The sequence below is a fragment of the Triticum aestivum genome, chromosome 2B (assembly GCF_018294505.1).
Source record: "Triticum aestivum cultivar Chinese Spring chromosome 2B, IWGSC CS RefSeq v2.1, whole genome shotgun sequence".
In the NCBI taxonomy this organism is placed as follows: domain Eukaryota; kingdom Viridiplantae; phylum Streptophyta; class Magnoliopsida; order Poales; family Poaceae; genus Triticum; species Triticum aestivum.
This window is the reverse complement of record NC_057798.1, coordinates 766,210,008-766,223,295: the sequence shown is the minus strand read 5'-3', so window position 1 is coordinate 766,223,295 and position 13,288 is coordinate 766,210,008. Positions and strand designations below refer to the sequence as shown.

Genomic DNA, 13,288 nt, shown 5'->3' with positions numbered 1-13,288 from the left:
GGATTCTTCTCCAGTCTCACCGTCTGCGTCGCTACCGTTGTGACTGCGGGGGATGTTGAGTATAATGTTTATTAGGAAAGACGAGATAGACTAGGATTTGTTCTGGCTTGTCTTGTACTCCAAGTAGATCATTGTACTCCTATATATATGCCCATGAGGCTCAAGCAATACAACAATTATTCCACCAATCCTCTCTGCCCTTCTAACAATATGTATATTTTTGAACAATTCTATACCACAAAACAATGAAAATGCACAAATAATCTACAAAGTAGTCCAAATAGCAGTAATTGTCCACAAACATGAGAAAACAGATTACAGACCATAGCAGATTACAACAAGTTTACCAGTCTCATACAAACTATAACAAAGTACAAACCGGAGCAGATACATACATGCGTGCATACGATGTATAAACCACTACGGGTTTGATTGTAGAATGTATAAACTCTGGAAGACAAGGCCTGGGAGGACGACTCTGATTCACTAGAGCTAATCTCACGGTCGGAGGAGATTGTGGAACTTAAGGGATATAACTAATGGGCTGTTTGGTTTCCAGCCACATATTGTCACACTTTATTACATCTTACCTTAGGCAAGTTTGACCAAGTTAGGTGGGTGTTTGATTCTAACCACATCTAAGGCAAAAAAAATTCTATGAGCAGTGAACCCCACATGTCATACACACAAAAAATATGGCAAGATTCCCTTAGGCAAGCAAAATATGGCTAACAATTTGAGCAACTCAAGTTAGGCAAGTATGGCAAATATGACAAAAAGTAATGTGACAACATAAAGCAAATATAGTCACAATTCAAACAGCCCCTAAGTTTTGTGTTAATGACAAGAGCATGCGGGACATGCCAATCCCAGCCAGATAACCTGCGGAGTAAGAGATAATTAGCATCTCAACATGCACCAACGGGGGCAAGCTAACGAAGAGAATTTGATCAGCTTGGATTTGTATGCCAATAAGCTAACCCGAAGAATCCCCCAAGTCACTGCTCAAGTTAAACTCGCTGAGATTCATGTATGTGTTACCCACATTTTTTTAGAAAAGGAGGAGGACCCTGACCTTTGTATCTGGGCGATGCATGCAGCCACTTTATTAATTATTCACAAAGACCTTACAAAGAACTACAACAGTAATTCTGAAGCCATCGTCTAGGCAACAACTATCACTACTCCTATCCAGTTGATGCAGGGATGGTGATAGTCTGGGCCTAATACCAAAAAGACCTCGCAGCCAAATCTAACATCTAAGACCCGAGGCCCCAACCAAGCCACTTGTCGGGTAACGGGCACACACTGGTCCGGTGCGCTCTCAGAGGCTGCCGCCGCCAACTACCATCACTCCATCTTCAGAGTTGTACTGACGCATCAACCTTGCCCGATCTAGCTACCGTCGACGCCACCACGACGCCAAACGGCACCACTTTCCTGCGCGAATTGCTAAGCACGTCGCGGTCGCTGCCGGTACACATCAGCACCATGCCGCCAAGTACCACCAGCCGACACAACTTGAAGTTTCTGGAAGATCTGTCGTGCGTAGCACCTGCCGAACAGGCATGACAAAGCGTAGTACCTTTCGGCCAGGCATGACGTGACATTTCCAGCGAAGCTCCGTGCAAGACGAAGCCGCTCCATCTCCTGCCTCTATCTTCCAGCGCTGCTTCACAAACGATGCTCTCAAGAGAGAAACCACACCGCAATGCCGCCATCGTCCGATCTGGAAGACCAGGTCCTAGGGTTTCCCCCGGAGCAGTACGAGTGGGTCGACGGTAGTCACATGACGATGCCTTAATCAAGGTAATGACGTGGAATGTCTCCATCGCCCGCCGTCAGCTCGGTTTTAACCGACAACTACGCCTCCCTGACTCGCAACTGGTACTAGATGACGAATCCCGAGATCCGAACACTCAGCCTCAGGACAACCACCTCTGACGAAAGAGATGACCACCACCGACGGCTACGCCGGCCAGAACAAATCTGATCGGAGGTGCCGCCGACGAGACCACCAGGCCCTGCACGCCGGCGTCTCCAATCTGAAGGCAGCATGCACGCCACCGCAGCCAAGCCGGCCGCTGCCGACCGTAGCCGCTTCCCGAAGGGCCAGCCGCTGCGCCCGCAGCCCTGGCCTCCGCTCGTGACTGGGCCGCCCGCCGCGCCAAGCTGTCGCTATCCGAGGATAGGCCGGCCTCCCGCCGCCTGCCGCAGCCATCCGCCGCGCCGCAGATCCCAGATCGGCCGTGCCACCACACGCCTTGGGGTCCGCCCCACCCCGGAGACACGAGAGAGAGGAGATCCCCTGCCATTGCCGTCGGCCCCGGGCTTAGCCCGGCGGCGGCGGAGGAGGAAGAGGAGGAGGGAGTTCGCGGCGGCGGCGGCGGCTAGGTTTCTGGCTCCGCCCGAGTCGCCCTAGGGGGGAGGGCGACCCGGGGGCTGGGTTTATAGAAACAAATCACTGTTACCTTGCTCATATACAGAGCTAATTTCTATACAGTATAAATACCCACTCATGACATCTTAAGTATACCTGCCTAATATACGCGGGTGAGCCTGCCAAATTTAGGTGAGTCATCTTAGCATCTATTCCAAATTTCGGTGTGACGTTGATTCTCTGGTTTCTGGCTTTTAAGTTTGGCCAGCACTGGGCGCCGGTGCGCCGGCCGAAAGTTTCGGCCGGTCCACCTCCAGCCGCCCGATCTAGTCGCGCGAGGCCGTTCGATCCCAGCTTCTCTTCTACCTTTTTCTTACCTTATCCTCTTCTCCAACACACACACACACACAGAGAAGCGCCAGGGCCGCCATGGATGCGCGACCACGAAGCACCGCCGGCTCGCACTAACCGCCGTGCTGTCGCAACCGCATACCTCGCCGGCGCCGGCGCCGTCGCCGCCTCACCGTCGCCGCTCGCCGGTTGGAGCACTGGTCGCCGCCCCAGTTCACTAACCAGGTCGCCGCCCTCCCCCCTCCCACCGACCGCCGTTCGAGCAGCCCCGACGACCTTGCGGCGCGCCTCGCCGCGGTGGCCGTCGCAGTTCGCCGCGGTGACCTGTCACGGCTCTAAAAAAAAGCTTCGGTTGTTGCAGCTTTGGAATTGCTGGTTCCAGCAAAATTAAAAATTGGTTGAAGCAAAATTTCTTTCCGGTTGTATCAAAAATTGCTTTGCGTCTCTGGAAAAACATAGGCTCCAGTAAAAAAAATCCAAAGGTTCCAGCAAAAAAAGATGCTGGTTGAAGCAAAATTGCTTGTCTGTTGTATCAAAAATTGCTTGCCGATCCCATCGAAGAAGAAAGCCATTGCCGCCATGGACAAACACCGCCATGGGTGAATGAATGTAGCAAAAAATGAAAGGGTTGTAGCAAAACAAATCACCGATGGCATGAAAATAGTATAGCAGTTACAACAAAAAGACATGTGTCGCCGTTGCCGGTCACAACAAAAACTTCACTGGATCCAGCAAATCCAGTAGCCGGTTCCAGCAAATCAGCTCGCGGGTTGCAGCAAAAAATACCTCCACCACCATGGCTGCAAGGTCTTGAATCCTCTCTTGTAGCAAATCCAGTAGCCGGTTCCAGCAAATCCAGTAGATGGTTCCAGCAAATCAGCTCGCGGGTTGCAGCAAAAAATACCTCCACCACCATGGCTGCAAGGTCTTGAATCCTCTCTTGTAGCAAATCAAGTAGCCGGTTCCAGCAATTTACTTCGCTGGTTCCAGCCGTAGAGCTTCCGGCACGGCGCATCGACGGTTCCAGCACGGCGACAGTTCCAGCACGGGAAGAGCGCCGCCGTCTGTGGCCATGAATCGTGGGAAGATAGACTAAGAGGAAGGTTCAAGGGGCGGCCCTGGCTAAGTGGAGTGGCTAGCTCGCCGGCGTGGAGTCAAAGAAAAAAGAGGGACGGATGGATTTCATGGCGGATTAGAATTTTAGGAGGAGAGATGCGACGCATGAGGAAAGAGAAGTGCAGAGTATGGATAAGCTTTCTCAAAGTAAAAACGATGGGTGGGGAAATAAAGCTGTGTGTGGCCCCATGAGCTTAGCTGGGAAAGCGACCGGCCGAGCGTTCGGCCGGTGCGCCGAACCCAAACGATTCCCTTTAAGTTTTTGTCGCATACAGTGATTTGTCTAACAATATCACTATCGATGGTCCATTCTGAAATAGTAGTTTACAAGATTCTGGTTTAAGTTAGGCAAGGCTATATGCCTTTCGTGGCCAGACTACAGTACATCAAACATGGACTCCTTTAGTACACCTACCCGATGTACGCGGGTGAGCTTGCCAACTTTATGTGAGTGTGCACCTTAGCATATATTCCAAATTTACGTGTGATGTTGATTCTCTGGTTTCTTGCTTTTAATTTTGTTGTCGCTTGTAGTGATTTGTCTAACGATATCCTTTCGATGGTCCATTCTGAAATAGTATACAAGATTCTGGTTGAAATTCAGAGTAGGCTACGCGCCTCTCGTGGTCAGGCTACAGTGCATCAAACATGGACGGGATTGGTAGTGGCGTAGCTAGGGGTGGACAGGGTGGTTCATGGATCATCCTAGAAGTTCCTCATGTCTAATATGTAGCCTCATGTCTAAAAAAATTATATAAAGAAACAAGATTAGATGAACATTTCTATTATTTGATTGGACCACCCTTGCTCGTTGGGCTGGCTATGTCACTGGGAATAGGGCGAGCGAGGGATGGCCAAGGAGGCGGAAGACTGGTGCGTAGGACATGGGATGTGAGGAACATGTTCGGCAATGGGGATAGGAGTGACGAGTAGCACATTGATGATTCGGTGAGGGAGAAGGCAAGGATACCGGAGACAGAGACATAAATAGGGGAGAAGGAGGAGGACTGTGGGAGATGACGATACATCCAAAAGTTGTCCAGAAGCTCGCCGTGAAATCCATCCTCGAGCCAGCAGCAGCCAAGGCACTTGGCCATGTCCAGCAGCAGTATACCAGTACTCTGTCCTCTTACTGCCCTCTTCCCATCGCTCTCGACGGCTCGGGACTCGTTGATCTGGCCGCTGTCCTCCTCTGGTGGGTTCTCGGTGAAATCTCTTTACTCCAAGCTCGTTGGGGGCATGCCCACTAATCGTTTCTCCCAGGTCTAGAAGGCTCGTCTTCCCCCTAAGATTAAAATCTTCTTATGGCAAGCCTTCCGGCGTCGGTTGCCTTTGGCTGATCAAATTCGTAAGAGAAATGGCCCGGGCTCCCAGTTTTGTGCTCTTTGTGGTGCTGTTGAGGACACTGAACATATTTTTTTCACTCTCACCTGGCTAAGCTCATTTGGAGTTGCGTTCGGGATTGGTTAAATGTCTCTTGGGCCCCGGCCTCCTTTGCTGAGCTGCGGGCTTTGGCCCATGACTTATCGGGCGTTTCTCGGCGACTCTTTCGGGTGGGCTTTTGTGCTGGTCCCTTTGGACGACTAGGAACAAATTTACTATTGAGCACGTGTTTCCTGCTAAACCTGTTGACTGCTTATTTCAATCATGTGCTCTCCTGCAGCAGTGAAAATCATTGACTAAGGACGACGACCGTGAGGCGTTCACAGCGCTAACCTCCAAAATTCGGACGACGGCGTCTCTTCTATGCAGACAACCGCAGGGTGACTAAGGGCTTTTGTTTGACTGTTTGGCTTTCTACCAGTTGGGTGGTCCTTCTTCCGGCCTGCGTGCCGTGTACTGGCGTGGGTGCCCTGTACCAGACTTCTCCTTTGTTTTTAATACTTTGGCCGCTGTTGGGGCCTCAGGTTGGTGCTACATTCCTGCGTTGTTATTGTGACCTGCCGTATGGCTTTATTTATAAAGTCGGGCGTACGCCTTTTCTCTAAAAAAAAGCAGTATACCAGTACTGGTGTACTACAGTCTTGCACCCCCACCGCCAGCCTTCCAAACGGCTACACCTGGCCACGCCATGCGGCCGATGAAGAAACTTATCTAACTATGTTTTCCGTTATAATAAGAGCCTGCAGGACGTGCCAATGCGAGCCAAATAAACCCGTTTTAAGAGCTAATTAGCATCTCAACACGCAGCAAAGAGGGCAAGCTTAGGAGTTTGATCAGTGCCGATTTGTATCCCAACTAGTATAACGGCCGTGCATTGCCACATGTTTTTTCTGTTCTAGTTGCATATATATACCTGTATTGTTTTATAAAGTCTGGTGAATTTTTGGCCCCTTCCAAATATATTGTCTCAGCTCCTTTATTGATGGATTATTTTTTAACGACGGATTATTTTTTAACATAAGCATAATCCATCTTCATCTTCCTCATATTCTGCAGAAATAAACATTTGCGAAAACAAATTTGGCGGGCAGGAGAATATGCTCCCGAGACCCGAATTAGATTTCTCACTCTAAACAGGCTACAGTACAGATTCATGACGCCCGATGTACGCGGGTGAGCTTGCCATATTTACATGAGTGTGCATCTTAGCATGTATTCCAAATTTACGTGTGATGTTGTTTCTCTGGTTTCTTGCTTTTTAATTTGTTGTCGCCTGTAGTGATTTGTCTAACGATATCCCTATCAGTGGTCCATTCTGAAACAGTTTACAAGATTCTCGTTGAAATTCAGGCTAGGCTACACACCTCTCGTGGTCAGGCTACAGTACATCAAACATGGACATTATTGGTAGTGGCGTAGCTAGGGGTTGATAGGGTGATTCATGGATCATCCTAGAAGTTCATCATGTCTAAAAAAGTTATATAAATAAATAACTTTGTTTTGTCTGTATTAGATGTATACGATATTTTTAGGTCACAAAAGTAGCAACAATACATTGCCACCTCACAAATCGGACACTTCCCCGTCCTTTGAACTACGAATCTCCCCTGATATCGATAGGTCGTTAAGTAAAAATATACATTGAATTTTTTTAACCATATATTCAACCGATCACATGCATGATGACACCATACAAATTTGCTTAAAATTTGCAAAACATCTTAAATCTACTTAAAATCTAAAGTTCACTTAGCAGAGTGCATTCTGGACGTTAAACGCTACTAACTGGAACACTTAAATGCCTATGTTTGTGTAGTAGCGTGCGCGTGTCATATATGGACGCTGCTAGTTTGTGCAAGCTAGCAGCGGTTCCTTAGCTAAACACTGCTAAGCTTTAATCATATAACTGACCCCCTTCGTGACTTGGGGAAATTTCCGCAAATCACTCGCCTGGCGAGCAATTGCTAGCCCCCGCCGCCCTCAACCTTGCATGATCGCCAACACTCCGAGTAGAAAAGCCGGATATCTGGGAGACAGATGGGCCAAACGATTGTTGGTTGCCCTGACTGGCCGAAGAAGAACATGCCAAACGATCATTATTATCTGTCATTGATAAATATACAGGTCAAATACAAAGCATTAAGAACATAATCACTAGCAGACCATTTGGAAGAATTTTACATAAGAGATGAGCGTGGGCGATGTAGATACAAGCATCCATCAAACAATTCACCCTAAATTTTTTGCTTGTATTCGTTCCTTCCCTTCTTGGGTCTCTTCAAATAGTTCACTTGACTTTCATTTTAAGTTTCATATAGTTCGCTTAACTTACAGGTTAGAGTTGGTCTCTACGCCAATTGGCGCAATGGGTCATCTAGTATGGATATATTATGATTATATGGATAGATTATGATGAAAGAACAGGAAAGAGAAAGAAAATGAAAATAAATTAACAAAATAAAACAACTTACTATGTAGTAAATAAAAAATTGGTTCAGTTTTGTAAACATGTGAATGTAAGATGATATATATGGATGATAAAATCGGTATGGAAATGCTTGTGATAATAACATAAATAACTAACTAAAAAGGTATTAAGAACCGAATGATTCTTACTAGGTAGTATGGAAATGATTTCTCACTCTAAACAGGCTACGGTACAGATTTCATCACACCTTTAGTACACCTACCCGATGTACGCGGGTGAGCTCGCCATATTTAGCTGAGTGTGCAGCTTAGCATATATTCCAAATTTACGTGTGATGTTGATTCTCTGGTTTCTTGTTTTTAATTTTTTGTCTCCTGCAGTGATTTGTCTAACGATATCCCTGTCGATGGTCCATTCTGAAACAGTTTAGAAGATTCTGGTTGAAATTCAGGCTAGGCTGCACTCCTCTCGTGGTCAGGCTATAGTACATCAAACATGGACGGGATTGGTTGTGGCGTAGCTAGGGGTGGACAGAGCGATTCATGGATCATCCTAGAAGTTCCTCATGTCTAATAGGTAGCCTCATGTCTAAAACTTTTATATAAATAAATAAGATTAGATGAACATTTCTGTTATTTGATTGGACCACCCTTGCCCGTTGGGCTAGCAATGTCATAGGGAATAGGGTGAGGGAGGGATGGCCAGGGAGGAACGGACATGGGGTGTGGGGAATACGTTCAAAAATGGGGATGGGGAGTGACGAGTAGCATGTTGACGATTCAGTGAGGGAGAAGGCCAGGATACCGGAGGCAGTGACAGAAACAGGTGAGAAAGAGGACGGTGGGAGAAGACGATACATCCAAAAGTTGTCTAGAAGCTCTCCTTGACATCCATCCTCCAGCCCGCAGCAGCTGATGACATGGCCATGGCTAGCAATAGTATGGCAGTACTATTGGAAATATGCCCCAAAGGCAATAATAAAGTGGTTATTATTATACTTACTTATTCACGATAAAGGTTTATTATTCATACTAGATTTGTATTGACCAGAAAATTAAATACATGTATGGATACATAAACAAATACTGTGCCTCTACTAGACTAGCTCGTTAATCAAAAGATGGTTATGGTTTCCTAACCATAGACATGTGTTGTCACTTGATCACAGGATCACATCATTAGGAGAATGCTGTGATGGACAAGACCCATCCGTTAGCTTAGCATATGATCATTCAGTTTGTTGCTAATGCTTTCTTAATGTCAAATGCGTATTCCTTCGATCATGAGATCATGCAACTCCCGGATACCGGAGGAATACCTTGTGTGCTATCAAATGTTACAATGTAACTGGGTGATCATAAAGATGCTCTACAGGTATCTCCGAAGATGTCTATTGAGTTGGCACGGATCGAGATTGGGATTTGTCACTCCATATGATGGAGAGGTATCTCTGGGCCCTCTCAGTAATACAACATCACAAGAAGCTTGCAAGCAAAGCGATTAAGGAGTTAGTTACAAGATGATGTATTACGGAACGAGTAGAGAGACTTGTCGGTAACAAGATTGAACTACGTATGAAGATACCGACGATCGAATCTCGGGCATGTAACATACCGACAGACAAAGGGAACTACGTATGTTTTCATAAAGGTTCGACCGATAAAGATCTTCGTAGAATATGTAGGAACCAATATGGGCATCCAGGTCCCGCTATTGGTTATTGACCGGAGAAGTGTCTCGGTCATGTCTACATCATTCTCAAACCCGTAGGGTCCGCACGCTTAATGTTCGTTGACGATATAGTATTATATGAGTTATGTGATTTGGTGACCGAATGTTGTTCGGAGTCCCGGATGAGATCACGAACATGATGAGGGGTCTCGAAATGGTCGAGAGGTAAAGATTGGTATATAGGACGATGGTATTCGGGCACCGGAAGTGTTCCGGACGGTACCGGGTACTTATCGGGTCACCGGAAAGGAGTTTCGGGCACCCCCGGAAAAGATATGGGCCTTATGGGCCAAGTGAGGGAACACACCAGCCCTGGGTCGCCCCTATAGAGGCCGAATATTGTTCGGAGTCCCGGATGAGATCACGGAGATGACGAGGAGCTCCGGAATGGTCCGGAGGTAAAGATTGATATATAAGACGATACTATTTGGTCTCTGGAAAGGTTTCGGAATGCATCAGGTATTTATTGGATCACCGGAAGGGGTTCCGAGAAGGCCACCGGGAGTTATTGGGCTTATTGGGTCCCACCTCTAGGCCGCTGGCCCTTAGGGAAGGAAAGGGGGGAGGGCTAGCCCCTCCTGCCTTCCCTTCCACATGAGAGAAAGGAAAGGGGGGCTCCCTCCTGCCTTCTCCCCAGCGCCAAGAAAGAAAGGAGGGTGAGGGAGTCCTAGACTAGGGGGTGTCCGGACAGCCGGACTATCATCGTCAGCCGGACTCCAAGATTATGAAGATACAAGATTGAAGACTTCGTCCTGTGTCCGGAGGGGACTTTCCTTGGCGTGGAAGGCAAGCTTGGCAATACGGATATGTAGATCTCCTACCATTGTAACCGACTCTGTGTAACCCTAGCCCTCTCCGGTGTCTATATAAACCGGAGGGTTTTAGTCCGTAGGACACACAACCATTACAACAATCATACCATAGGCTAGCTTCTAGGGTTTAGCCTCCTTGATCTCATGGTAGATCCACTCTTGTACTACCCATATCATCAATATCAATCAAGCAGGAGTAGGGTTTACCTCCATCGAGAGGGCCCGAACCTGGGTAAAAACATCGTGTCCCTTGTCTCCTGTTACCATCTGCCTAGACGCACAGTTCGGGACCCCCTACCCGAGATCTGCCGGTTTTGACACTGACATTGGTGCTTTCATTGAGAGTTCCTCTGTGTCATCACCGATAGGCTTGATGGCTTCTTCAATCAACATCAACGCATTCCAGGGTGAGAATTTTCTCCCCAGACAGATCTTCGTGTTCGGCGGCTCTGCACTGCGGGCCAATTCGCTTGGCCATTGAGAGCAGATCGAAAGCTACGCCCCTGGCCATCAGGTCAGGTTTGGAAGCCTAAGCTTCACGGCCGACGTCTGCGGAGACTTGATCTTCGACGGATTCGAGCCACAGCCGAGCGTGCCGTGCTGTCGCGATGGGCATGATTTAGCTCTGCCGCCAGATAGCGCCCTGGAGGCCGCACATGAGTCCGCTCTGACCCATAGTTCGGAGTAGACCGCGCAGATCGAGGACAGGTGGCTGGACACCGCCTCGGAAGCAGCAACTTCTACGGCGATGGAGCCGAATACTGACCTTGTCCCTTATAAAGCTCGTGACTCCGAGGCGCCGGACTCCTTGCCGGACTCCGAACCTCCTGCGCCCCTGCCAATCGAATCCGATTGGGCGTCGATCATGGAGTTCACCGCCGCGGACATCTTTCAGCAGTCACCCTTTGGCGACATCCTAAATTCGCTAAAGCATCTCTCGTTATCGGGAGAACCCTGGCCGGATTGCGGTCAAGATGGTTGGGATGCGGACGATGAAGAAATTCAAAGCCCACCCACCACCCACTTCGTAGCCACTGTCGAGGATCTAACCGACATGCTAGACTACGACTCCGAAGACATCGACAGTATGGACGACGATGCCGGAGACGATCAAGAACCAGCGCCTACAGGGCACTGGAAGACCACCTCGTCATACGACATATACATGGTGGACACCCCAAAGGATGGGGACGGCGAAGAAGCAGCGGAGGCAGATTCTTCTAGGAAACAGCCCAAGCGCCAGCGTCAGCGACGCCGCTCTAAATCCCGCCACAATAAGAATGGAGATTCCGGCACCGGAGATAATAACACCCCAGAGATGCCGAAGACAACCCCCTCCAGCAAGATTCAGCACAGGAGGACGAGGAAGCCAGCCCTCGAGAGAGAGCGGCAGACGAGGAGGATGAAAACTACATGCCTCCCTCCGGAGACGAGGCAAGCCTCAACGACGACGAATTCGTCGTGCCAGAGGATCCCGTCGAACAAGAGCGTTTTAAACGCAGGCTTATAGCCACGGCAAATAGCCTAAAGAAAAAGCAGCAACAGCTTCAAGCTGATCAAGACCTGCTGGCCGACAGATGGACCGAGGTCCTCGCGGCCGAAGAGTATGAACTCGAACGCCCCTCCAAGAGCTATCCAAAACGCAAGTTGCTCCCCCGACTAGAGGAGGAAGCATACAAACCTTCATCACCAGCACACAATACGGCAGACCGACCACCCCGTGGTCGCGACAGAGAGGCATCTAGGCCCTCCATCAGGACCGTACCCCGGCACCGCTCGAAAAGTACGAAGCCACGAGGGAATGCGCCGGACTTGCGGGATATATTGGAGGACAAGGCAAGACAATCCAGATCTATCTATGGATCACGCGGGCGCCCCACGGCCCACGACGACTACCGTCGCGCCGGATACAGCAACTCCGGCCGGGCCGAACACAGCAGACAACGCTCTCTTGAGCTACGTCGTGATATTGCTCAATACAGAGGCGCCGCACACCCACTATGCTTCATAGACGAAGTAATGGATCATCAAATCCCCGAAGGGTTTAAACCCGTAAACATTGAATCGCACGATGGCACAACAGACCCCGCGGTTTGGATCGAAGATTATCTCCTTCACATCCACATGGCCCGCGGCGACAATCTCCACGCCATCAAGTATCTCCCACTCAAGCTTAAAGGACCAGCTCAGCATTGGCTTAACAGCTTGCCTGCAGAGTCAATTGGGTGTTGGGAGGACCTGGAAGCCGCATTCCTCGACAACTTCCAGGGCACATATGTGCGACCACCAGACGCCGATGACCTTCGCCACATAATTCAGCAGCCAGACGAATCGGCCAGATAGTTCTGGACACGGTTCTTCACAAAGAAAAATCACATCGTCGACTGTCCGGATGCAGAGGCCCTCGCAGCCTTCAAACATAACATCCGCGACGAGTGGCTGGCCCGGCACCTAGGATAGGAAAAGCCGAAATCCATGGCAGCCCTCACATCACTCATGACCCGCTTCTGTGCAGGAGAGGACAACTGGCTAACCTCAGCAAAAATGCTGACAGTCCGGATACTAAGGACCACAATGGCAGGTCGCGTTGAAACAAAAACAAACGCCGCGTTAACGGCGATAACAATGAGGATACGGCAGTCAACGCCGGATTCAGAGGCTCTAAACCTGGTCAGCGGAAGAAGCCATTCAAAAGAACTACTCCGGGTCCGTCCAATTTGGACCGAATACTTGACCGCTCTTGCCAGATACATGGCACCCCCGAAAAGCCAGCTAATCACACCAACAGAGATTGTTGGGTATTCAAGCAGGCAGGCAAGTTAATTGCCGAAAACAATGACAAGGGGCTGCACAGCGATGATGAGGAGGAGACTCGACCACCGAACAGTAGAGGACAGAAGGGTTTTCTCCCACAAGTGCGGACGGTAAACATGATATACGCAACCCACATACCCAAGAGGGAGCGGAAGTGTGCACTTAGGGACGTGTATGCGATGGAGCCAGTCGCCCCAAAGTTCAACCCATGGTCCTCTTGCCCGATCACTTTCGATCGAAGGGACCACCCTACCAGTATCCGCCATGGTGGAT

At 49.1% G+C, this 13,288-nt stretch overlaps 1 protein-coding gene across 1 annotated transcript in view; it reads right to left on the bottom strand.

Annotated features, from left to right (window-relative positions):
• The window catches only part of LOC123039585 (syn-copalyl diphosphate synthase, chloroplastic-like), a 23,737-nt gene extending 20,208 nt beyond the window's left edge, over positions 1 to 3,529 (bottom strand). Inside the window, exons 1-2 of the mRNA XM_044462690.1 lie at positions 3,518 to 3,529; positions 2,874 to 3,055 (exon numbers count right to left, since the gene is read on the bottom strand). Coding sequence (XP_044318625.1) covers positions 2,874 to 3,055; positions 3,518 to 3,529 — 194 coding nt within the window. The remainder of the gene's footprint in view (positions 1 to 2,873; positions 3,056 to 3,517) is intronic.
• Positions 3,530 to 13,288: the final 9,759 nt, after the last annotated feature.